Source organism: Sphaeramia orbicularis, chromosome 1, assembly GCF_902148855.1.
Source record: "Sphaeramia orbicularis chromosome 1, fSphaOr1.1, whole genome shotgun sequence".
NCBI lineage: Eukaryota > Metazoa > Chordata > Actinopteri > Kurtiformes > Apogonidae > Sphaeramia > Sphaeramia orbicularis.
Genome location: NC_043957.1, coordinates 14913550 through 14941292, shown reverse-complemented (window position 1 = coordinate 14941292; position 27743 = coordinate 14913550). Strand labels below are relative to the sequence as shown.

At 39.2% G+C, this 27743-nt stretch overlaps 1 protein-coding gene across 1 annotated transcript; it reads right to left on the bottom strand.

Moving 5' to 3' along the window:
- Positions 1 to 256: 256 nt before the first annotated feature.
- On the bottom strand, positions 257 to 27493 carry LOC115434833 (phosphofurin acidic cluster sorting protein 1). The gene is made up of 24 exons (XM_030156987.1): positions 27178 to 27493; positions 24482 to 24569; positions 13876 to 13965; positions 13171 to 13296; positions 9605 to 9767; positions 9010 to 9101; positions 8275 to 8364; positions 8118 to 8177; positions 7887 to 8038; positions 7449 to 7542; positions 7174 to 7251; positions 7008 to 7096; positions 6553 to 6682; positions 6321 to 6425; positions 5903 to 6003; positions 5665 to 5819; positions 5475 to 5585; positions 4338 to 4440; positions 4220 to 4262; positions 3778 to 3823; positions 3611 to 3704; positions 2076 to 2284; positions 1344 to 1454; positions 257 to 676 (listed from the first exon to the last, which is right to left on the bottom strand). Exons 1-24 carry the CDS (start codon positions 27300 to 27302, stop codon positions 552 to 554), a joined length of 2580 nt encoding a protein of 859 aa, XP_030012847.1. The 5' UTR covers positions 27303 to 27493; the 3' UTR covers positions 257 to 551.
- Positions 27494 to 27743: the final 250 nt, after the last annotated feature.

The window sequence follows — 27743 nt, the reverse complement described above, 5'->3', positions numbered from 1 at the left end:
AGGGAGGCTCTGTCTCCCCTGCCTCCTCTGACTGCATGTCACTGGACCAAGACCCTTTAAGATATTTTAGTAACTGTTCAAACATTATATATATCATTTAATACTACATTTTTCTCCTTAAATGTTGCTGTAGAGACTATGAGTGTCAGTTTATTTATTAAATTAATAGAAAATATGTAAGTGAATAAATCAACTTCATTTATTAAACATGAACCAGTTAAACATGATGGCAATTGGGAATGAAGAGAAAAAAATGTATTTTATATATTTTATTCTTTCATTAAAACCCTTCAGATAAAACTTTAAAACTATATTTAACAACTGATTCATACAATGTGTTATTATAGACTGAGTCACTTTCATAGTATTTACAATAATAAATATCCAGTAAAATACAGTAAAATTATACACAATATGAAGTATTCTGATTCTCACATCAGATAAGATGAGTGAAAGGTTTACTGCAGATAATGGAGATGAAGAGGAAGGAGAAGAAGAAGAGGGGGAGGAGACAGCCCTTAAGGACCACCCACTGGCAGGTCACATGATGACTAGGAGGAGCTTCCGGGTTTGTTGTAGCCAAAGACGCCGATGGGAAAGTGTTTGACGTGAGTCGGCCACTGAGCAGCAAGTTGGAAAAACTTCACATCATTCCACTCGATGCCATCCACGGACACTGGGATACACACAGTACTATGAATACTACTACTAGGAGTAGCAGGAGAGGTAGTAATAGTAGTAGTGGCAGTAGTGGTGGTAGTAGTAGTACTAATAGTAGTACTAGTAGTAGTAGTAGTAGTAGTAGTAGTAGTAGTAGTAGTGGTGGTAGTAGTAGTAGTATTAGTTATAGTAGCAGTGGAAGTAGTTACTAGTAGCAGTAATAGTAGCAGTGGTAGTAGTAGCAATAGTAGTATCAATGAGACACTGAAACACAATGTACCTGACATTACATATTTGTAATATTTATACAATTGATATTGATATAATTCCTCTGTATGTTTTATTTTATCAGGCTGATTAAAACAGATCTGAGTTGAGGCTAATGATGTTCATTTTGTCTTCTGTTTATGTAAATATACTATTTTCTTTTGTTCAGACAAGGTCTCCACCAGAGACCACCCAAGGCAGAGGAGGCACGGTCGGGTCGATGGGCTCTGATTGGTCTGTCAAGCCGACTAGCGGATAAATGACACATCAGCAGCCCGTCAAATGACACTTCTGAGGAAGACTGGAGTCACAGTCAAAGTTGTCAAGCTGGTAACATCTAAAAACTATACCTTGTCTAAACAAAAGAAAATAGTATATTTAGATCTGATTTGAGATCAGTCAGTTAGTGTTTTTACCTCTGAACGTGTGCTGATGCTTCGAGGTGCAGATCAGTCGACTAATCCCTTCAATCACCTGGCTCCTTGACTCCGCCTCCTTTTCCTTGGTCTTCTTACTGAGGAACATGACTGTCAGACAGACACCTTCATTATCATCACCATCATCATTTTCACTAATTGTTTTTAAACTGATTTTCATAGAGGTCACAGTCCAGGTCCAGGTTAATGTTTACTCTAACACCAGCTGTGATTGGCTGTCAGAGTTTATGCTGTGATGTTATGTCAGATGGTTCCAGAATGACCATCCTGAGACACTGTGGGCGTGTCCAAAAAGTCTAACTACTTACCTCCTATTTCCTTTTGATGTCCATGAGTGAAGATTTTTTTACTGTCGATTTTCACAAATCTGACTTCAAACTTTCAACATTTGAGCTGAATTATCTGTTTCTACCGTGAACTAGGACAAAAATAGGCCTCAGTTCCATAAAGCTGATATTATCCTGGACATTTGGCTATAAAACCCTTGGGTACTGTGTGATTTTCAAGTACATTAAAAAGATGAATTTAAGAAAGTGTAGAAATTGAGAAAACACCGTTAGACCTGAGTGGATTTAAAGGAGAAACTTCAACATGTGACCTAGAATCATCATCACCATCATCAGTTGAACCAGGTCCAGATCACAGCTGATGTGTCCTGTTCATTTCTGCATATGATGATGAAACAATGTGTCTGCGCCCCCTTCATCTCACCTTTCTTGTTCTTCTCCTTCGTCACCACCGTCATACTCATCAGATCTCCAGGACTCAGCCTTGACACCTGAAGGCACCGGAAGTTACTCTTCAGTGTGTTCTTTGTCCCCACATCCCTCCTCCGCTCACCTCCTCCTCCACCTGCCACCGCCGCTGTGCTCTGATTAGTCCAGTAGTCAACCTGCAAGCCCATCACCTCTCCCGGACCGCTGAGGAAGATGAGGAAGAGAAGCAGATGGCCACGTTAACTGAAGTCCACCTTTTATTTTGATAGATCAAAGCTGAGGATGATCTCTAAAGACGGCCTTACACTGTGCGAGTTTAGAGACGATTTCTCACTCGTGCGACTCTTTCTGGGATCGGGCCCGATGTGCCTCTAATCGTGTGTCGTGCTTCGTGCAGTGTACATAGGGTAAAGAGAAGCGATTAGCACCTCACGACCAGCAATCGTGTGTTCGCAAGGAAAACAGAGCTGTTTGAAATCCTGCTCGCTCCTCGTGAGTGTATCGTACTGTCAAAGCAGTGTCACGAACCGATGTGCCTCAAATTCTCACACTGTGCATGCGCGAACACAGACGCGTACAGTAGCGTACAAGCTAACAGTAGCTGGCTATTGTCCTAGTGCAGTTTTAGCTGTTGCAGTTTACCTCTAGTTCCTGGATGACAGCCCATACTGTCCACGTCCGGACAACCAATGCCTGCACCAAACACATCGTTGTCTTTTCTTCTTTTTTGATTCCTCACAGATAATGGCACATATTACCAAAGCAGCTCGTTGGTTTTTGTTTAGCACTACCATTTCGTGACTCACGCCAATGCACAATCGTCTATGCACTTTTACGGATTCCTTGGTATTTTAACGTTGTATTTCCGGATACAACACTCAAACGTGTCGTGCGTCCTGTGGTGTATGGTCCTACAGTGTGAGCAGTCAGGTCGCATACGAGCGTCGGTCCGTACAGTGTGAGAACAGGAATCGTGAGCCTGACTGTACGACTGATTCGCACAGTTTGAGATGGAGCTGCGTGCAACGATCGAAATAATCGCACAGTGTATGGCCGCCTTAAGAACTGTAACTGTCCTACAGCTCCACCTATAGACTGGAGGCTGAACTGCAGTGACAAAACACAAACCACCCCAAAGAAAACCTGACTTCAAACCTCTGGTGATTCTGTTCCACAAACAGCAGGTTGAAGTTGCTCATCTGACAACTCATCACCTCATGACGGACGCTTGTTAAAGGAAGTTTAATGAAGAAAATGCTACCTTGGCCACACCCAAACTCCTCCTCTAACCTCCTGGTTAACCTTCTTCTACTTGCTCCCCCCTTAGCCCAGTCCAAGCTCTCCTGACTCCGCCCTCTGACTCCACCCCCTCAGAACCTGTAAATGTACCTGTTGTCACACAATCATCAAAAAGAAAATTAAAATGACGTGTGATAGTGGATGATGATGACTCGTCAGTGACAGGTCTAATATGACGTGTGGAGGAGGAGGGGCCAAAGCTGACAGACAGACAGACAGACAGACAGGTACCTGGTGGAGGGGGAGGGGGGAGGGGTGGAGCTGATGCTGATTGGTGCTCCAGACTGGTAGGGTGGAGATCCCAGCATGACGTCATCAGAGTCCACTAAACAGAAACACAAATGTCAGAAACTCCAGCTAACCAAGGGGTATCATCTCGACAGGTGAGTCCAACCTACCTGAGGTGGACTGGAAATTCTGCTCCACCACACCAACCTTCACCAGCTGAGAACAAACAGAACAGCATGCGACCAGCATGTCATCAGATGGCAAATGAGTAAAAACTGAACCTGGATTAAAACCACAGACTGATTCTGTTTGATTCATCTACAAATAAAGAAAGAAAACTAGAAAAGAAAAGTCCAACTCCTCAAGATCATAAAACAAAACAAACATACAGGAAAACCGGTTCCTGAAGATAAATGAACAGAAGAATGTGAGCTTTATCTTGAGCTAATGAAAATGTAATTGTTGGAGTTGTCGGTTTCCATGTAATGTATCTTTATAAGTAAAAAATAACTGGTGAAAAGTGTAACTACACACTCACCATGAGGCTGGAATGTGTGTAACATAATAATCTATACAAATCACTGTGGTAAAGGTTAAAAGAGATGTTCTCACCCCGATGAATGGAACAAACTTCTGGTAGGAGTCGTCATCAAAGCTGAGGACAAACAGTCACATGTTAGTTGAGGTTACAGTTTTAGTAGGAAATCTGCTAAAGTGAAACATGAGGCACCTCCTATGTTTGCAGGTCAACATGGCCTCTGAGATCGGACACATGTGAGACACACAAGCTCCACCCACGTACTGTGACACGCGGCTTGCCACACCCACCATATCTAGATCAAACGGGACCACAGTTGTCAACACAGTGAGGTCACACAGGATGCTGTGATTGGTCCACAGGTGAGTCTGCTTCTCAAAGCAGAACAATCAGTGTCAGAGTCAATGAACCCCAAAACACCAAATATCATTATTTATTATTAGTACTTTTATTTTTTTAATCACTATTAGTATTTCTAATGTGTAGTTACCTGTTTTACTACTCTTTTTATAGTTGTTTTCATTATTTTCTTTTCCCTTTTATCTTCTAATTCTTCTTGTTAGTACATATGATGTTGTGTTGATACTGAAACCTTAATTTCCTGGAGGAATCAATAAAGTTCTATCTGATCTACTCTTGTATAATCTAATCTAAAATAATATAATATAATTGAAAATAATATAATATAATTTAATTTAATCAAATCGAATCTAAATTCCTATTTTTGTGGGACTAACAAGGGATTATCAGATCTTGTCTTATCTTTCCTTGTTTCATCTGTCTGTTTTATTTTGTGCATCTTTGTTTATTTCACTTATTTTGACCAATGTGCCTTCAGTTCTACCTCAAAAAAAAACCAAAAACATTTTATTTTCAGGGAACTGGTTAAATTTATTTATTTATTAACTTGGATTTACTGAGATCAGATTACATTATTTTCGGCTTATTTTTTCATTAAATGAGTTGTGGGTGAAACACATCCATTTTCACATATTAACAGATAAACTGTTAGACTGGAAAACATTGGTTGAAAAAAAATGTAACTATGACTACTAATTTTAATAATCATAATTTCTATAAAGATACACAAAAAAGCCACAAATGAGTAAAATGTTCTTTTTCTCTCTTAGAAATAAAAATATCTGTCATATGTACAGTATATCATGATATTTTACCTTAAATCTATATAAAATTGTAGTGAAAAATCACCTTATGTCAGTTAATGTTTATCATATGACATTTAAAATCTTTAAATGTAGGCGTGTTTTCTCATGGTGACATCATGCAGGCAGTGTTTTGTGATTGGTTGGTCTGTCAGGTGCGTTTTACCCAGAGGGGGGGGCTCCAGGCGTCCGAACAGCTCCCTCCAGCTGCTGTCCATGAACAGACTGTTGAATTTACCATCCAGCGTTGCCAGATACTTCGCCAGTGGGTGGGACCCTGGTCAGGTGATAGACACGTGGAGCATCATGAGAAAGTTTGCAGTGAGTTGTGATGTTCATAGAAAGTCTGAACGTACCGACAGGGAGGATCAGGAAGCGCACATAGCTCAGCCAATCAAGCGTCTTGCTGGCTAGCTGTTCCACAAAGCAGCCAAGGATGGTGTTCAGGTAGCTCTGGTCTCCGCCCACCGCCACTTTCACCGTGGGCGGAGTCTGAGAGTTGCAGTTACAGCTAGAAACACACGGTTGAACTGTGATGTGAGTCAATCAAAGGTGGGGTCGGGTAAAGGGGTGGGTCGATAAAACGACTCTTACAATCTCTGGATGCGGCTGATGATCGCACTGAAGGCGGCATGGACGTCGGCCGCCGAGATGGTGCACACGATTGGCTGGTCAAACAGAAGCTCTGACAGGTACTGAAGGGGGTGGAGTTTAGACACAACACACAGGCAGATGAAGAGGTGTCAGTAATAAATGTAATGTAGAGGAGACAAGGTTGAACGGTTGTGATTCACTGGTTCACTGAAGGCATTGAACTCGACATTAAATATTAAACTCGGTGTGTTTTGGGTTTTGGATTCATCTAAACCAAACTAATGTAAAATAGGGTTAACAACTTTGGTCACATTACTTTCCTTTTGTAAAGGTGTTTTACTCTTTTCGATTCAATAACTTTGCGACATATGGACAGAGAGATGGACAGACTGACATACACACAGACAGATGAACAAACCTGTCCCTGCCAGTCTGTGGTGTTGATGAGGATCACAGACTCTGGGATCTGATCGTCTGAGAACAGGATGTGGTTCAGCTGATCCAGGACCGACTTCCTGGCGACCTGCAAACAAACACACAGCATCCAATGGAAGAAGCATCTGAAGGTCAAAGGTCAACACCTTTAGGTTTTTAAAGCTGAACTAAACATCCTCATTCCTCATATCACAGTTTCATTTAGCGAGTCTCACCTGCAGCGGTGTTCGGTAGTCACATGACGTCTCGCTGTCCACGCTGCTCATCCGGTCAGTGCTTTTCGAGTTCTGTCTGTCCTTCATGGAGATGCTCCACGGATGATGAGATGACGGAACCGCTGTCCGACTGCAGAGACACAACACTGTACTGGAATTGACACACTGAAAAAAACACATCACAACTCTGATCTTGAATCATTTCAGGATTTATTACTTGGACGTTCACCTCAGCGGTTTTATCTGGTTTCTTGGCAAATCAAAAATATTACAAACAGATTCGTGAGCCTTTAACAAAACATCTTTGCACAATGTGTGACTTTTAATAAACACCACATCTGACATCATACGTTCTTACATTTGACCTAAATCATACCTGAAAAAATGATCTAAATTAAGCTCAACCTAATAGTAGAACAAAAGAAAACCTCAGTTAAATCAACTCAACACTGTACCTCGGTGACATGTGTGTCAGAGACTCGGTTTTATGGAGTTTGGCAGCAGGTCCAGCATCTGTTGCCATGGAGACGTCCTCCTCCACATCCTATGGACAGAACACAGGACAATGAGACACGAAGCAGTGGGAAAGCAGACAATTCTGTGACTCTGAACCAGACCCACCCCAGGACCAGAATCCTCTCCTCTGGACTCATCTGGGGGTCGGGGGCCCTGGGTCCCAGGGGATGGCAGCTCCGGTGCCTGGTAACAACCAACACACAGCAGTTAGACAGTGGCACCAGCAGGGGGTGGCAGAGGACCACTCCTACACCTGAGACACACAGGTCCTGAATAAAAACACTTCTGCACAACACAGAGCCTTCAATGAACGTCTGAGAACACTTTGGTTTTCAGAACATGGTTGGGTTGTGTTTCCTGGTGGGCGGAGTCAAACTTACCACCACGGGTTTTGAGTGGAGTTGAGTCTTCTGGTTGTGAATGCTGGAGAGCTCAGTCTGAGAACTGGACTGAGAAACACCCTCAAAGAATGGCCTGAAAACAGAACCCAAACCCATGAGTCTAAAGACAAATGAATGAATAACTGGATGACATCGTTATCATCACATCATCTGTTCACTCATATCAGTGTCACATGTTTATCTGTTATGTTTTATCAAAGGTTTTTTTCAATAATGTGCCGGTTTTCGTCTGTGATGAATGAATTAAAGATTTAAAATATGAACTATTTTATGCTTAAAATAAAGATTTATGTGTTAATAGGGATAAATAACAACAAAAACTAAAAAATATAGAAGGGAACATCGGTATCAGCAATGGGTCATCATATTGGCCCGGATTCTGTGGTAGCTGAACCTCTTTCACCCTGTGGTTCTGACCGGAGTTTGGGTTTGGGCGTGCTGATGATGCTGTCGTTGTCGTCCAGCTCAGGTCCACTGTCACTGGGGTTGTACACCTCCAGACTGTCATACAGAAGGTCCAGGTCCTCCTCTGCCTCCTGACCCTGACCCACTGGATCTGAGTCCAGAACCTGCAGGACATTGGTCAGTCAGCTGGTTTATTTCAGAGATCAGAGCTAAGATAACCGTTTCCTGTTAGTCTAAACAAACCTCATCAGACACTTTGAACCTCTTTAACAGAGCCACAAACTTCTGTTTGAAATTTGGCTGCTGAGAAAAAAACAGAAGAATACCCAGAGTAGTAACTGTATGATGATATGATGTATTACTACATTATTATGTTCCTGAGGATCTGATTGGCAGTCACCTGAGTTAGTGATGTCGTTTGGATCAGTTTCCGCTCTGACTTCTTTGTCTTTGCTTGAATTTCATCATCGTCATCATCCTCAAACATGTCCTGAGACAAAAATAAATAAATAAATAAATAAAATAAAGAGTTAAAACTGGTATTACAGTGACGACAGGCGGAGTTCACTGGTTTTATCCACATTAAACTAAAACATCTCAGCTGCTTTTGCCTTAAAAACAAACTTACATTTCAAAATTTCATCTCACAGCAGGATTTCATTAAACATCTACTAACACAGCCTGTTCATACGCTAATCCCATTTAAATTAGTAAAGTGAAGAAGAAATGCTAAATGCATCAGAATGTTAACAGCCAAATACGAGTAAATATAAAATGTCAACATATCCAGAAAATCCACATATTAGCAGCATTAGAGCTGAATGCTACATATGCTTATATCACTACCTGATCTGCACCATACATGTGGAAAATACTTTCTTATGCTCATATTTCTGATAATTGACAGCATTTTGTAGGATATAACCCTGCTGTCGTCAGTTTCTGAGGTTTACTGATGAACCTGAACTCAGATCTTGTTCAACAGGAAACAGTTCAATCATTTTAATGCATAAGATGAATCATGTTGCTCCAGTTTATGTCTGACTCTTCGTATATTAAATATCATATATTGATGGTCTTCATTGTCATTATTCAGTAATGGGATTCGTTGTATCGTTGCTGTGGGTTTAATGACCTGTGTCTGCACGGCATCGTCACTTCCTTCCTGTCCAGATGAAAAACTGTCATCGTCATCCTCCCAGTAGTTCTCCGTGTCAGGAGAACGATCTGAGACGAACCGACCAACCAGCAAACAAACAAAAAACAAAGAGACACAAAGGGAAGAGATGACTGTAAAAAAGGTTTTAAAGAGATTCACAAATTTAACAAATAAACTGATAAAGTTCAATAAACATGATGAATAATCTGTTCAGTTTGTTAATGTTAATGAAATTTTATCTTTATTTCATTTAGTTTGAGTTGGTTTTATGAGTCTGTAAGTCATTTAATTTTTCTTTAGTTTTAGTAAAAATGATCAGATGCAGAAATGAACGATGTGATTTAAATCTGATTTTATTGTTATTCAACGTGAATCATAAACACTGGAAGAAACACCAAACTGTGTTTAGTTGAGGTGCTTCTGTCAATGTAGTTTTGTTACTTTTATTCCTCATTGTTTTTTCAGTTCGGTTCAGTCTACATTCTGGTTCTGAAGTCGATTTCCATCTCACCTCCTCACATTAAACGTGCTGTTCAGCTCAAACACAAGGTCAGCATCACCACACTCTTACCCGAGGCCTTGGACTTGTTGCCGTGGTGACCGCTGGTGTCGTCCTGTTCAATTGGCTGGCTAGAGAGAGAGTGAACGCTCAGCTCTGCTGCGCGCACGGATGCATCCTTGGGGTTGCTATGGAGACTGAGGATGTGAGCTCTGTCTGTCGGATGCTGCATTACCTGAGACACAGAGAGGAGGCCCACCCCATGCCACAACACGCCATGCAAACACGTGAGCACATGAACACATGAACCTAACAACACATGAACACACATATGAGTGTGACGCTGCAGCTCAACAGATCAGGTTAAACACGAGCAGAAGAGAACAGCTTCAGCCTCTTACTGCAAAAAAACAGTGATGAGAATTAAGGAAATGAATGAGTCTGTTCACAGTCTGAGAAAAATAAACAACTAAAACTACAATGAAAACTAGCAAAAAAAAATGTAATAAAAGTATTGATTGCAACCTCATGTGATCAGAGGCAGCCATAGAGTTCAGAAGACATTGTGTTTTTTTATGTAAATTTTTCATGGCGTCGGATTTCACCCAGAGTAAAACCTATGATCCTGTGCAGAAGATAAACCAGCAGGTAGTCTGCTCCGGTTGGGGGCACTGTGAGTCACTGTGGCCACATTAACAGGTGAGTTAAAAACCTCATTAGTTTAACGTCATGGTTTTATCAGTTTTCATCTATAACTGGAGATTCAACTGGAGAAAAGATGCACAACAAGGTCAAAGGTCACCAACAATGAGTCTGTTTACATTCACATTAACACTGATCATTTTCTGATTTGTGTTTTCAGATTATTATTGATCATATAGAGTATAATCTGATTTTATATATATACATATATATATATATATATATATATATATATATATATACATATACATATATACATATATATATATACATATATATATATATATATATATATATATATATATATATATATATATATATATATATATATATACATATATATATATATATATATATATATATATATGTGTGTGTGTGTGTGTGTGTGTGTGTGTGTGTATACAGTACAGGCCAAAACTTTGGACACACCTTCTCATTCTTCGCATTTTCTTTATTTTCATGACTATTTACATTGTAGATTCTCAATGAAGGCATCAAAACTATGAATGAACACATGTGGAATTATGTACTTAACAAAAAAGTGTGAAATAACTGAAAACATCTCTTATATTCTAGTTTCTTCAAAGTAGCCACCCTTAGCTCTGATGACTGCCTTGCACACCCTTGGCATTCTCTTGATAAGCATCAAGAGGTAGTCACCTGAAATGGTTTCCACTTCACAGGTGTGCCTTGTCAGGGTTACTTAGTGGAATTTCTTGCCTTATTGATGGGGTTGGGACCATCAGTTGTTTTGTGCAGAAGTCAGGTTGATGCACAGCTGACAGCCCTATTGGACAACTGTTAGAATGCATATTATGGCGAGAACCAATCAGCTAAGTAAAGACAAACGAGTGGCCATCATTACTTTAAGAAATGAAGGTCAGTCAGTCTAGAAAATTTCAAAAACTTTGAATGTGTCCCCAAGTGCAGTCGCAAAAACCATCAAGCGCTCCAACGAAACTGGCTCACATGAGGACCGCCCCAGGAAAGGAAGACCAAGAGTCACCTCTGATGCTGAAGATAAGTTCATCTGAGTCACCAGCCTCAGAAATCGCAAATTAACAGCAGCTCAGATTAGAGACCAGATGAATACCACACAGAGCTCTAGCAGCAGACACATCTCTACAACAACTGTTAAGAGGAGACTGCGTGAATCAGGCCTTCATGGTCAAATAGCTGCTAGGAAACCACTGCTCAGGAGAGGCAACAAACAGAAGAGATTTATTTGGGCCAAGAAACCCAAGGAATGGACATTAGACCAGTGGAAATCTGTGCTTTGGTCTGATGAGTCCAAATTTGAGATCTTTGGATCCAACCGCCGTGTCTTTGTGCGACGCAGAAAAGGTGAACGGATGGATGCTACATGCCTGGTTCCCACCGTGAAGCATGGAGGGGGAGGTGTGATGGTGTGGGGGTGCTTTGCTGGTGACGCTGTTGGGGATTTATTCAAGATTGAAGGCAACCTGAATCAGCATGGCTACCACAGCATCCTGAAGTGAGATGCCATTCCATCCTGTCTGCGTTTAGTTGGACCATCATTTATGTTTCAACAGGACAATGACCCCAAACACACCTCCAGGCTGTGTGAGGGATATTTGACCAAGAAGGAGAGTGATGGAGTGCTGCGCCAGATGACCTGGCCTCCACAGTCACCGGACCTGAACCCAATCGAGATGGTTTGGGGTGAGCTGGACCGCAGAGTGAAGGCAAAAGGGCCAACAAGTGCTAAGCATCTCTGGGAACTTCTTCAAGACTGTTAGGAAACCATTTCAGGTGACTACCTCTTGAAGCTCATCAAGAGAATGCCAAGAGTGTGCAAAACAGTCATCAGAGCTAAGGGTGCTACTTTGAAGAAACTAGAATATAAGATATGTTTTCAGTTATTTCACACTTTTTTGTTAAGTACATAATTCCAAATGTGTTCATTCATAGTTTTGATGCCTTCAGTGAGAATCTACAATGTAAATAGTCATGAAAATAAAGAAAATGCAAAGAATGAGAAGGTGTGTCCAAACTTTTGGCCTGTACTGTATCTATATATATATATATATATATATATATATATATATATGTGTGTGTGTGTGTGTATATATATCTTTCTTTTTATCAGATAACAACAGTAATCCAATTATGAGAAATCAGATTAAAACGCCTGGATTTCTCACCAATACTGTCTTCATGCATGTTTACCTGGTAATCTGATTTATTTCATTCTTTTATATCTGCACATGTGGAAAAACAATTAAATAATAGAAAACAGAAGTGCCGTTAAAGACAATACACAGGAAGTTTGATTCTACTGTTACTTCATACGAATGAACTCCAAAAGAAATCCAATAATGGACTGAAACGTCTATACCAGGGTTTGTCAGTTATCCTATTTCTGAAGTACATGTAAACACATCAGATCTGGTTATTACAATTATCTGATTACTATTTTATATGGTCATGTAAACAGACTCAGTGATGAAAACTTCCTGCTGAGTTTCAGTCATGTGACCAACCAGTTTAGTAGATGTTATGTGTTCTGGATTTAACCTGTAGGCGAAACTCAAAATCTAGGATACACTAGGTTGCACTAATGAGACGTTCGTCATACTTCCATGTTTTTCACTTGATCTGTGAGACAAAAATAATCCTCACAGGTTGAAGAGGATCTTCACAGAACAAGAGGAAGTAGAAGGAGTAGAAGAAAATGACAAATGTGTCTCTGATTACAGACTAATTTTACTACAAAGCTGTGTGATTCAACATTTCTGCTGAAATTTTCAAGTTTTAGTCTTAAACTTTTCTTCTTCTCCTATGTGACCAGAGTATGGAGCAGATGATTGAACACAAAGAACCAAAACAAAGGGGGAATGAGGAGAATAACAATTATATAATAAAATAAAACTATGCCCATGTGGACTCTGTTACCCATGATGCCACTGTTGTACCTCGGCCATGTTGATGACCCCCACCGCCAGCGTCTTGTAGCCCAGGATGGTCCGGTTCTTGTACCGCTTCCTCCTCTGCAGCATCACGTGCAGAAGGTTGGCATCACGTTTCAGAAAGTGAGGATACTGATGGACAAATGGACGGAGAGCGGGTTCAGGTTCTATCGACCATAAACTAGAACACCTCAGATTTATGACCATGAAGAAAAAACACTAAAAGAAAAGTTTTAGTTTTTCACTTCATTTGACATTGACAGGACTTAATGAGAATTCTCTGTTCTCTCAAACTCAGGTATTTTTTTCTTATTTAATGAAAACTCTTTATTTGTGATGTTTGATGTTCTACAGCTTCAGTAAATCATCTGTAGAACCAGGTCGTTGAACTGGACCTCTGTCGGTATCACCCTGACTCAGCTCAGTTTTGGTTCCAGTGATCCAGTATTTGATCATATTTTCAAATTTAAAAATTAGATAAAAAATTTGAAAATTAGACATTTCCAGACAAAAAATTCTCCATTTCTGTTTGAAAAGAAGCCTATCATGGCCCTGGAGCAGTTTAATACCAGGTTTGGTTCTAATCCCGGAACCTTCTGGAACCTCCTCCTAACCAATCCAGGCCCAATCAGAATCAGCTGATTGGGCCTGGAGGAGGCGGTTTTACTCACATACAGTAAAAAAAAAAAAAAAAAAAATCAACCATCACACCTGCAGAGAGAACGTGAGCTCCAGGTCCGTTTCCATTGTCCCGTCTGGACGGAGAACATACTCATTGGACCTCAGAGTCCTCTTAGAACCCTGACGACAGGAGAACTACATTTAGACCTTAAACAGGTTAAAGTCCACCAGTAAGATAGAAACGACTATCAACGGAAAACTAAAACAAAGCAGATGTTAGAAAAGGGCTGTCAAACTCATGATAGTTCAGGGGCCGGACATATAAAATAATAACATAATAATATATAAACAATGTCAACTACAAACTTTCCTCTACGCTTTAGAGTAAAAAAAGTTAAATTACATGGTGAAAATGTTTACATCTACAAACTACCCTTTAAAACAATGTGACTAACATATACAAAATGACATTTCTTAAGAAAAATAAGTGCAATTTTAACAATATTCTGCCTCGGTTTATCATTTACACATGTGCATTACATCTTACAGATCACAGTGGATTCATATTTGTTCAAGTTATTCACATTTTTGGTTTGTTTTAGTGTAAATACATTAAAATTTCATGACAATATTTACATTTACAAAAAGAAAAAAATGGAGTTCTCAGTATTTATAGGTTAGTATGGTAATCTTATCTTACCAATGATCTTATTTTACTGGTCTGACACACTTTAGACTGAATTAATCTTAAGGTGGAACCTGAGGAAAAATGATAGGTAAGATCTTCAGTGTAATTTTTGCATTTCCCAAATTCATCCCACGGACCGGATTGGACCCTTTGGCGGGCCGGATTTGGTCCCCGGTCCACATGATTAACACCCGTGTTAGAATATCCACAGATCCACCAGACATTCTGATGTGCTCTGTCAGTAGATGAAGACCTTCTGATGTATTCTACGTGTTGATGAAGATGTTCTAATGTGTTCAATGTGGTGATGAAGACCTTCTGATGTATTCGACGTGTTGATGAAGATGTTCTAATGTGTTCAATGTGGTGATGAAGACCTTCTGATGTGTTCTATGTGTTGATGAAGATGTTCTAATGTGTTCTATGTGTTGATGAAGATGTTCTGATGTGTTCTACGTGTTGATGAAGATGTTCTGATGTGTTCTATGTGTTGATGAAGACATTCTGATGTGTTCTACGTGTTGATGAAGACGTTCTAAAGTGTTCTACATGTTGATTAAGACGTTCTTATGTGTTCTACGTGTTGATGAAGACGTTCTGATGTGTTCGACGTGTTGATGAAGACGTTCTGATGTGTTCTGTGTGTTGATGAAAAAATTCTGATGTGTTCTACGTGTTGATGAAGACATTCTGATGTGTTCTATGTGTTGGTGAAGATGTTCTGATGTGTTCTATGTGTTGATGAAGATGTTCTGATGTGTTCTATGTGCTGATGAAGACGTTCCGATGTGTTCTACATGCTGATTAAGATGTTCTGATGTGTTCTATGTGTTGATGAAGACATTCTGATGTGTTCTACATGCTGATGAAGATGTTCTGATGTGTTCTACATGCTGATGAAGACGTTCTGATGTGTTCTAAGTGTTGATTAAGATGTTCTGATGTGTTCTACGTGTTGATGAAGACATTCTAATGTGTTCTATGTGTTGATGAAGACATTCTAATGTGTTCTACGTGTTGATGAAGGTGTTCTGATGTGTTCTATGTGCTGATGAAGACGTTCCAATGTGTTGGACGTGTTGATGAAGACGTTCTGAAGTGTTCTACGTGTTGATGAAGATATTCTAATGTGTTCTACATGCTGATAAAGACGTTCTGATGTGTTCTACGTGTTGATGAAGATGTTCTGATGTGTTCTATGTGTTGATGAAGGTGTTCTGATGTGTTCTACGTGTTGATGAAGATGTTCTAATGTGTTCTATGTGTTGATGAAGATGTTCTGATGTGTTCTACGTGTTGATGAAGATGTTCTGATTTGTTCTACATGTTGATGAAGAAATTCTGATGTGTTTTACAAGTTGATTAAGACGTTCCGATATGTTCTATGAGCTGATGAAGACGTTCTGATGTGTTCTATGTGTTGATGAAGATGCTCTGATGTCTTCTATGTGTTGATGAAGACGTTCTGATGTCTTCTACGTGTTGATGAAGACATTCTAATGTGTTCTATGTGTTGATGAAGACGTTCCGATGTGTTCTACATGCTGATTCTGATGTTTTGATGTGTTCTATGTGTTGATGAAGACGTTCTGATGTGTTCTACATGCTGATGAAGACATTCTGATGTGTTCTATGTGTTGATGAAGAAATTCTAATGTGTTCTACGTGTTGATGAAGATGTTGTGATGTGTTCTACGTGTTGATGAAGGTGTTCTGATGTATTCTATGTGGTGATGAAGACCGTGTGATGTGTTCTACGTGTTGATGAAGATGTTCTAATGTGTTCGATGTGTTGATGAAGATGTTCTGATGTGTTCTATGTGTTGATGAAGATGTTCTGATGTGTTCTATGTGCTGATGAAGACGTTCCGATGTGTTCTACATGCTGATTAAGATGTTCTGATGTGTTCTATGTGTTGATGAAGACGTTCTGATGTGTTCTACATGCTAATGAAGATGTTCTGATGTGTTCTACATGCTGATGAAGACGTTCTGATGTGTTCTACGTGTTGATGAAGACATTCTAATGTGTTCTATGTGTTGATGAAGACATTCTAATGTGTTCTACGTGTTGATGAAGATGTTCTGATGTGTTCTACGTGTTGATGAAGGTGTTCTGATGTGTTCTATGTGCTGAAGAAGAAGACTTCCAAGTGTTTTACGGTGATGTACGTTTTTCTGATGGTTCTAGTGTGATTGCAGATATTCTAATGTGTCTACATGATGATAAATACGTTCTGTTTGTTTACGTGTTGAGAAGATGTTCTGATGTGTTATGTGTTGCTTGACCGAAATTCTAATGTGTTTACGTTTTGTTTTGGATGCAAGATGTTGTGATGGTTCTACGATTGATGACGGTGTTATGATGTATTATATGTGGTGATGAGACTGTGATGTGTTTACGCTGTTTGATGAGATTTATTCCATGTGTTCTATGTGTTGATGACGACATTTTGAAGTGTTCTATGTGTTGATGAAGATGTTCTGATGTGTTCTATGTGGTTATGAAGACATTCTGATGTGATCTACATTTTGATTAAGATGTTCTGATGTGTTCTATGTGTTGATGAAGACATTCTGATGTGTTCTATGTGTTGATGAAGACATTTTGAAGTGTTCTATGTGTTGATGAAGACGTTCTGAAGTGTTCTATGTGTTGATGAAGATGTTCTGATGTGTTCTACATGTTGATGAAGATGTTCTGATGTGTTCTATGTGGTGATGAAGACATTCTGATGTGTTCTACATGTTGATTAAGATGTTCTGATGTGTTCTATGTGTTGATGAAGACATTCTGATGTGTTCTACGCGTTGTTGAAGACATTCTGATGTGTTCTACATGTTGATGAAGACATTCTGATGTGTTCTACGTGTTGATTAAGATGTTCTGAATTGTTCTATATGTTGATGAAGACATTCTGATGTGTTCTACGCGTTGATGAATACATTCTGATGTGTTCTACGTGTTGATGAAGACATTCTGATGTGTTTTACGTGTTGATGAAGATATTGTAATGTGTTCTATGTGTTGATGAAGATGTTCTAATGTGTTCTATGTGTTGATGAAGACGTTCTGATGTGTTCTACATGCTGATTAAGATCTTCTGATGTGTTCTATGATTTGATGAAGATATTCTAATGTGTTCTACATGCTGATGAAGACATTCTGATGTGTTCTACGTGTTGATGAAGATGTTCTGATGTGTTCTACGTGTTGATGAAGACATTCTGATCTGTTCTACGTGTTGATGAAGACATTCTGATGTGTTCTACGTGTTGTTGAAGACATTCTGATGTGTTCTACATGTTGATGAAGACATTCTGATGTGTTCTACGTGTTGATTATGATGTTCTGATGTGTTCTATATGTTGATGAAGACATTCTGATGTGTTCTACGTGTTGATGAAGACATTTTGATGTGTTCTACGTGTTGATGAAGACATTCTGATGTGTTTTACGTGTTGATGAAGATATTGTAATGTGTTCTATGTGTTGATGAAGACATTTTGAAGTGGTCTATGTGTTGATGAACATGTTCTGATGTGTTCTTTGTGTTGATAAAGACGTTCTAATGTGTTCTACATGTTGATGAAGATGTTCTGATGTGTTCTACATGCTGATGAAGACGCTGATGTGTTCGATGAGCTGATGAAGATGTTCTGATGTGTTCTATGTGTTGATGAAGATGTTCTGATATGTTGTACATGTTGATGAAGACATTCTGATGTGTTCTACGTGTTGATGAAGACATTGTAATGTGTTCTATGTTTTGATGAAGACATTTTGAATGGTTCTACGTGTTGATGAAGAATTTCTGATGTGTTCTACGTGTTGATGAAGATGTTCTGATATGTTCTACATGTTGATGAAGATGTTCTGATGTGTTCTACGTGCTGATGGAGACTTTCTGATGTGTTCTAAGTGTTGATGAAGACATTCTATTGTGTTCTACATGCTGATGAAGACATTCTGATGTGTTCTACGTGTTGATGAAGATGTTCTGATGTGTTCTACGTGTTGATGAAGACATTCTGATGTGTTCTACGTGTTGATTAAGATGTTCTGATGTGTTCTATATGTTGATGAAGACATTCTGATGTGTTCTACGTGTTGATGAAGACATTCTGATGTGTTCTACGTGTTGTTGAAGACATTCTGATGTGTTCTACATGTTGATGAAGACATTCTGATTTGTTCTCCGTGTTGATTATGATGTTCTGATGTGTTCTATATGTTGATGAAGACATTCTGATGTGTTCTACGTGTTGATGAAGACATTTTGATGTGTTCTACGTGTTGATGAAGACATTCTGATGTGTTTTACGTGTTGATGAAGATATTGTAATGTGTTCTATGTGTTGATGAAGACATTTTGAAGTGGTCTATGTGTTGATGAAGATGTTCTGATGTGTTCTATGTGTTGATAAAGACGTTCTAATGTGTTCTACATGTTGATGAAGATGTTCTGATGTGTTCTACATGCTGATGAAGACGCTGATGTGTTCGATGAGCTGATGAAGATGTTCTGATGTGTTCTATGTGTTGATGAAGATGTTCTGAAATGTTGTACATGTTGATGAAGACATTCTGATGTGTTCTACGTGTTGATGAAGACATTGTATTGTGTTTTATGTTTTGATGAAGACGTTTTGAATGGTTCTACGTGTTGATGAAGAATTTCTGATGTGTTCTACGAGTTGATGAAGATGTTCTGATATGTTCTACATGTTGATGAAGATGTTCTGATGTGTTCTACATGCTGATGGAGACATTCTGATGTGTTCTAAGTGTTGATGAAGACATTCTATTGTGTTCTACATGCTGATGAAGACATTCTGATGTTTTCTACGTGTTGATTAAGATGTTCTGATGTGTTCTATGTGTTGATGAAGATTTTCTGATGTGTTCTATGCAGTGATGAAGACCTTCTGATGTGTTCTACGTGTTGATGAAGATGTTCTAATGTCTTCTATGTGTTGATGAAGACGTTGTGATGTGTTCTACATGCTGATTAAGATTTTCTGATGTGTTCTATGTGTTGATGAAGATATTCTAATATGTTCTACATGCTGATGAAGACATTCCTATGTGTTCTACGTGTTGATGAAGATGTTCTCATTTGTTTTACATGTTGATGAAGACATTCTGATGTGTTCTACGAGTTGATTAAGACGTTCTGATGTGTTCTATGAGCTGATGAAGACGTTCTGTTGTGTTCTATGTGTTGATGAAGATGCTCTGATGTCTTCTACGTGTTGATGAAGACGTTCTGATGTCTTCTACGTGTTGATGAAGACATTCTAATGTGTTCTACGTGTTGATGAAGATTTTCTAATGTGTTCTATGTGTTGATGAAGACCTTCTGATGTGTTCTACGTGTTGATGAAGGTGTTCTGATGTGTTCTATGTGGTGATAAAGAGCTTCTGATGTGTTCTACGTTTTGATGAAGATGTTCTAATGTGTTCTATGTGTTGATTAAGATATTCTGATGTGTTCTTTGTGTTGATGAAGACGTTGTAATGTGTTCTATGTGGTGATGAAGACCTTCTGATGTGTTCTAAATGCTGATGAAGATGTTCTCATGTGTTCTATGTGTTGATGATGTTCTGATGTGTTCTACGTGTTGGTGAAGATGTTCTCATGTGTTCTATGTGTTGGTGAAGATGTTTTAATGTGTTCTATGTGGTGATGAAGACCTTCTGATGTGTTCTACGTGTTGATGAAGATGTTTTAATGTGTTCTATGTGTTGATGAAGACATTCTGATGTGTTCTTCATGTTGTTGAAGACATTCTCATGTGTTCTACGTGTTGATGAAGACATTCTGATGTGTTCTACGTGCTGATGAAGACATTCTGATGTCTTCTACGTGTTGATTAAGATGTTCTGATGTGTTCTATGTGTTGATGAAGTTGTTCTGATGTGTTCTACATGCTGATTAAGACGTTCTGATGTGTTCTACGTGTTGATTAAGATGTTCTGATGTGTTCTATGTGTTGATGAAGATTATCTGATGTGTTCTATGCAGTGATGAAGACCTTCTGATGTGTTCTACGTGTTGATGAAGATGTTCTAATGTGTTCTATGTGTTGATGACGACGTTCTGATGTGTTCTACATGCTGATTAAGATGTTCTGATGTGTTCTATGTGTTGATGAAGATATTCTAATATGTTCTACATGCTGATGAAGACATTCTGATGTGTTCTACATGTTGATGAAGATGTTCTGATGTGTTCTATGTGTTGATGAAGATGTTCTGATGCGTTCTATGCAGTGATGAAGACCTTCTGATGTGTTCTACGTGTTGATGAAGATGTTCTAATGTTTTCAATGTGTTGATGAAGATGTTCTGATGTGTTCTACGTGTTGATGAAGATTTTCTGATTTGTTCTACATGTTGATGAAGACATTCTGATGTGGTCTAAGAGTTGATTAAGACGTTCTGATGTGTTCTACGTGTTGATGAAGGTGTTTTGATGTGTTCTATGTGTTGATGAAGACATTCTGATGTGTTCTTCGTGTTGTTGAAGACATTCTCATGTGTTCTACGTGTTGATGAAGACATTCTGATGTGTTCTACGTGCTGATGGAGACATTCTGATGTGTTTTTCGTGTTGATGAAGTCATTGTAATGTGTTCTATGTGTTGATGAAGACATTTTGAAGTGTTCTATGTGTTGATGAAGATGTTCTGAAGTGTTCTATGTGTTGATGAAGATGTTCTGATGTGTTCTACGTGTGGATGAAGACATTCTAATGTGTTCTACGTGTTGATGAAGATGTTGTGATGTGTTCTACATGTTGATGAAGGTGTTCTGATGTGTTCTATGTGGTGATGAAGACATTCTGATGTTTTCTACGTGTTGATTAAGATGTTCTGATGTGTTCTGTGTGTTGATGAAGACAGTCTGATGTGTTCTACGTGTTGTTGAAGACATTCTGATGTGTTCTACGTGTTGATGAAGACATTCTGATGTGTTCTACGTGTTGATGAAGACATTCTGATGTGTTTTACGTGTTGATGAAGTCATTGTAATGTGTTCTATGTGTTGATGAAGACATTTTGAAGTGTTCTATGTGTTGATGAAGACGTTCTGAAGTGTTCTATGTTTTGATGAAGATGTTCTGATGTGTTCTACGTGTTGATGAAGATGTTCTGATGTGATCTATGTGGTGATGAAGACATTCTGATGTGTTCTACATGTTGATTAAGATGTTCTGATGTTTTCTATGTGTTGATGAAGACATTCTGATGTGTTCTACGCGTTGTTGAAGACATTCTGATGTGTTCTACATGTTGATGAAGACATTCTGAAGTGTTCTACGTGTTGATTAAGATGTTCTGAATTGTTGTATATGTTGATGAAGACATTCTGATGTGTTCTACGCGTTGATGAATACATTCTGATGTGTTCTACATGTTGATGAAGACATTCTGTTGTGTTTTACGTATTGATGAAGATATTGTAATGTGTTCTATGTGTTGATGAAGACATTTTTAAGTGTTCTATGTGTTGATGAAGAAGTTCTAATGTGTTCTATGTGTTGATGAAGATGTTCTGATGTGTTCTACGTGTTGATGAAGATGTTCTGATGTGTTCTATGTGTTGATGAAGATATTCTAATATGTTCTATGTGTTGATGAAGACATTCTGATGTGTTCTTCGTGTTGTTGAAGACATTCTCATGTGTTCTACGTGTTGATGAAGACATTCTGATGTGTTCTACGTGCTGATGGAGACATTCTGATGTGTTTTTCGTGTTGATGAAGTCATTGTAATGTGTTCTATGTGTTGATGAAGACATTTTGAAGTGTTCTATGTGTTGATGAAGATGTTCTGAAGTGTTCTATGTGTTGATGAAGATGTTCTGATGTGTTCTACGTGTGGATGAAGACATTCTAATGTGTTCTACGTGTTGATGAAGATGTTGTGATGTGTTCTACATGTTGATGAAGGTGTTCTGATGTGTTCTATGTGGTGATGAAGACATTCTGATGTTTTCTACGTGTTGATTAAGATGTTCTGATGTGTTCTGTGTGTTGATGAAGACAGTCTGATGTGTTCTACGTGTTGTTGAAGACATTCTGATGTGTTCTACGTGTTGATGAAGACATTCTGATGTGTTCTACGTGTTGATGAAGACATTCTGATGTGTTTTACGTGTTGATGAAGTCATTGTAATGTGTTCTATGTGTTGATGAAGACATTTTGAAGTGTTCTATGTGTTGATGAAGACGTTCTGAAGTGTTCTATGTTTTGATGAAGATGTTCTGATGTGTTCTACGTGTTGATGAAGATGTTCTGATGTGTTCTATGTGGTGATGAAGACATTCTGATGTGTTCTACATGTTGATTAAGATGTTCTGATGTTTTCTATGTGTTGATGAAGACATTCTGATGTGTTCTACGCGTTGTTGAAGACATTCTGATGTGTTCTACATGTTGATGAAGACATTCTGAAGTGTTCTACGTGTTGATTAAGATGTTCTGAATTGTTCTATATGTTGATGAAGACATTCTGATGTGTTCTACGCGTTGATGAATACATTCTGATGTGTTCTACATGTTGATGAAGACATTCTGTTGTGTTTTACGTATTGATGAAGATATTGTAATGTGTTCTATGTGTTGATGAAGACATTTTTAAGTGTTCTATGTGTTGATGAAGAAGTTCTAATGTGTTGTATGTGTTGATGAAGATGTTCTGATGTGTTCTACGTGTTGATGAAGATGTTCTGATGTGTTCTACGTGTTGATGAAGATGTTCTGATGTGTTCGACATGCTGATGAAGACGTTCTGATGTGTTCTACACGCTGATGAAGACATTCTGATGTGTTCTACATGTTGATTAAGATGTTCTGATGTGTTCTACAGCGTGGGGAAGCAAAATCTACAATATTTTGAGGCAGGGATTGAAAGACAGTGTATGATCAATTAGTTTATTGAAAGTCATGAGAATTTATTTGCCACAAGAAAATTTACATCATAGAAAATGTTTTTATTCTATGTTTTCTCCTTCTTTCTCAATAACTGCCTTCACACGCTTCCTGAAACTTGCGCAAGTGTTCCTCAAATATTCGGGTGACAACTTCTCCCATTCTTCTTTGAAAGTATCTTTAAGAAAGTCGACATTGTTGTGTGATGTTCTATTGGTAGCATGTTCTAAAACGCCCCAAATAGCATAATCCAGAGGGTTTAGATCTGGGCTAGAAGGCGGCCATAAACATGACTCCCAAAAATTGCTAAAGTTGGATTTGTTGCTGTTGGCAACAAGTGTTTTGGTGTTCTTGTGTAAGATTTTAACTTCAAATCATATTTTACTGCATTTCTAACGGTCTTGTTGTCTACTTCAAGTTCAATTGCCATTTTTCTCATGGATTCTGTTGGATCCTTTAGGATTTTGGATTTGAGAGCTTTAATAAAGGCTTTGGTACGTTTTTTGTTGCTTCCTCCACTTCCAGACTTTCTCGTAATAGTTTTGCTCATAGTCATTCTCTTCTTTACATTATAAACAGTCTTCATGGACACTCCAACTATTTTTGAAATCTCCTTTGGTGTGACGAGTGCATTCAGCAAATCACACACTCTTTGACGTTTGCTTTCCTGATTACTCATATGGGCAAACGTTTCTGAAACGGTATGGATAATAGTGTTAGGTATGATTATGACATCAATATATGTTTGGTTTCAAAACAATTGACGTAGTGCCTGCTGAGAAAAAACAACTAAATGTTCATTGTAAATTTTGCTTCCCCACCCTGTACGTGTTGACGAAGACGTTCTGATGTGTTCTACGTGCTGATGAAGACATTCTGATGTGTTCTACGTGTTGATTAAGATGTTCTGATGTGTTCTATGTGTTGATGAAGATGTTCTGATGTGTTAAACTTGTTGATGAAGACGTACTCATGTGTTTTACGTGTTGATGAAGACATTCTGATGCGTTCTACATGTTGATAAAGATGTTCTGGTGTGTGAAAATCTGCAGAACATGATGGTTCACCTGGATCTTCACTGCGATTACGATGGAGCTGAGCTCTCGGTCCAGTTCTCTGAGAACCATGAGCTTCTTCAGAGTTAAACTGCAGAGCCTGGATGGGAAGGTGAGGACAGAGACATGAACCAGGAACATAGACCAGGAACATGGATCAGGTACATGGATCATTTCAGGTTCTCCGAGGTTCTCAACATGCATGCTTCCTGGTGGTTCAGAGAATCTCCAAAAGTAGGACAGGGGCCAGAGCCTTCAGTTATCAAGCTCCACAATTGTGGAACCACCTTCCTGCCTCGGTCTGGGAGGCAGACACCACCTCTATGTTTAAAGGTTAAAAACGTTCCTTCTTGATGAGTTGGAGCTGCTCAGGCTGCTCTTAGTTCTGCTGTTATCGGCTTAGACTGCTGGGAGACTCATTATGATACACTGAACTCTTCTCTACTCCTCCTCCTCTCTGACCTCCTCTCTGATTCTCTTCTTCTCTGACCTTTTCTTTCCTAATTTTCTCCTCTATTTACACCCCAGAGAATACATGTTACTGACTTGACTTCTTCCCCAGAGTTTCTGTACTTTATCGCCTCATAGGTTTTCCGTAGATCACAACAGGTTTTCCATGGACCGATTCTGGACCTGCTGCTGTGGTCCTGCCCCTCTCCAGCCTTCATCGTCATCACTCATTTATCCATATAGTTGTGATAGCGTTTATCAGACAGTTCAGTACATTTTAAAAGTATCATGGAGAATGCAGTGAAGGAAGAATGTCAGTGTTTTTCTTGATGCCATTACGGCTGAATAGTTGTTATTGTTAATTGTGTATCATGTATGTGTTTTATTTTGTTTGGACTTTGTATGGCTGCTACTTTGGCCAGGTCTCCCTTGCAAAAGAGATTCCTAATCTCAATGGGACTTCCTGGTTAAATAAAGGTAAAATAAAAAAATAATTGAAAAATATATGGTAGAGGTTTCTATTATTTGTACTAACTGTTGTTGTAGTAGTAGTATATCTACTGTTAACACTTCTTATGTAGTAGTAGTATTAACAGTCATGGACTTTTGTTCTGTTTTTTAGTAATTATACTAGCACCAGCTGATCTACTTTTGACAGTTCTAGTTCAATTATCTGTGCATCAGCTGCATCCATGTGTCTCCCTCTACTTCCCCCCCTTCTCCCCCAGTCTCTCTCTCTCTTTTTTTCTCCTCCTTTACCCTCTCTCTTTTACACCAACTAGTCAAGGTAGACATCCATCTTCTAGGAGTCAGGATCTGCTCCAGGTTTCTAACTGTTAAAAGGAAGTTTTTCTTCACCACTCTCACCAGTCACAAGTGTTTGCTCCTGGAGGATTCTGTTGGGCTTCTGTAAATTGGCTTCAGAGTCTGGTTTCAAGTGGCTCTACATGTAAAGTGCCATTAGATAACTTGTGTTATGATTTGGTGCTCTGTAAATAAAATTTGATTTGATTTGATTCTCACTGTTTTTGAGGGACATATTCTTTGTGTTGAACCCTTGTGTTTTTAGGGGGTTTTCTTCTGACTGATCTCGGATAAACCTTGTCTTCATCTTTGCTGCTCAGAGCCACAGGTTGTCAGTTCCTCTTCTAAGAGGATTATCTCTGACTGGGCCAGATCATTAACCCTTCGCTGACACTAATCCACCACAAACAGACAAACATGGAAGGAAACACATGTCTGGTAGATCTGATTCAGTTACAAGACCACAGACAACATCTGTAAACATGAAACCCACAGGACCATGTTCTCACACATCATTAAATTGGATACATCAGATGGAAGTTCAGTTTAGTTCATGAGCAGGTTTTAGTCTCCGACACTGTAGAAAGAGTTGAACCAGATTAACCCGCAAGAACATGTTCTTCACCAGATCCACAAACACCATTAACCAGCTGGTGGTCTGAGGAACTCAAAGTATGACTTCTGATGAAGACGTCTGCAGCTTCATTATGACCAAACTGAGAAGTTTTAACGTTTTTGAATCTGATGACGCTTTACAGACCAGTGAAGTCATGGTGACGTTTCATATTATGTTGCACGTTAAAGAATGGTTCTGCCATGTCACCCTCACCTTTGACCTCCATTCATGTTTTATCTAAACTGATGTCCCAGGAGGCTTAGTAGAGGGGTCAGGGCTCTGTGTGGATCTGGGTTTGTTTTTTAGACAATATTATAATTTTTCTGTGGAAATGAACTAGTAGTTTGCACAATCTCATCTCCAATATGTTTTTAATCACTAATATGAGATAAATACATAAATAGAGGATGCTGCCAGTGTTTTATCTATAAAACAGAAATGGTGGAAATAGTGACAAACAGAAACAGATCCATCCACATATGTTATAATAAATTAAATCTACTTTAAAGTCAGAGTTAACGTCAACCTCATACATGTTCATTCTTGAAATAAATCCACTTTTCTCATAAATCTGAGACAATGATATTCAATGAACTGAATGACTTTATAAGAACTTGTTGATGAAATGACTTAAGTTAATTCTGTTCATAAAAAAACCTACTTATCCTACTGTTTCATATTTGGATATCTATGTAGAAATGAGCTTTTTCTTCCAGATAAATAATGTTCAGGTGCAACATGTGTCTCCCTTTTCTTCTGGAGATTTTGTGAACTTTAATCCAGTGCAGATGAAGCAGCTGATGGACTGAACCAGAACCAGAACCCCTGATCCTCTTACCTGGGTACGCAGCTCGGAGAAGACCGATCCACCTCCCAGGTCGCGAACAGGTTCATGGGCACCGGGATGCGGCCGTCCTGTTCCCCGGGCACAGAGCACACGGAGCCGGCCCCCGCCGTGTCCATCGCTGGGGTCGAAAGGAAAGCGGTTCCTTCTCGGTCCGCAGCCACACACAACGGCGTCTCTCCCGGCAGCAGGTCGATCTGACGCCGCCTCCAGCCCAGGGGGGCGGGGCTCGGACGAAGAGGATGAGGATGAGGAAGAGGAGGGACGGAGGAAGAAGAAAACACACAAGGAATATATTCACGAGTATTAAGAACATAAAGGATTACATGTTGAACCCCACAGACCAGACTGCGGTCAAGCCAGCTGACTCTTCTTTTTCCGCGGTCAAGCCAGCTGACTCTCCTTTTTACGAAGTCAGTCCAGCCGCTCCAACATTTCCAGTGCTCCCGTATTACAGACTTTACGGTAAAAACACGGAGGTGGTTGAGAAAGTCAGCGCAAGGATGCTACAGCGTGGATCATCTTCCGGTTTTCAAAATAAAATGTGGGTTATTGATGGG

Bases quoted from the DNA above. Each gene is read 5' to 3' on its own strand.
- LOC115434833 (XM_030156987.1), bottom strand. From the start codon at position 27,302: ATGGACACGGCGGGGGCCGGCTCCGTGTGCTCTGTGCCCGGGGAACAG. The intron at 8,039-8,117 runs GTTTGTTTAGAC...AATGTCCTGCAG, and splicing joins GGTTCAAAGTGTCTGATGAG to GTTCTGGACTCAGATCCAGT. The intron at 3,705-3,777 runs GTAGGTTGGACT...GTTTCTGTTTAG, and splicing joins GAATTTCCAGTCCACCTCAG to TGGACTCTGATGACGTCATG.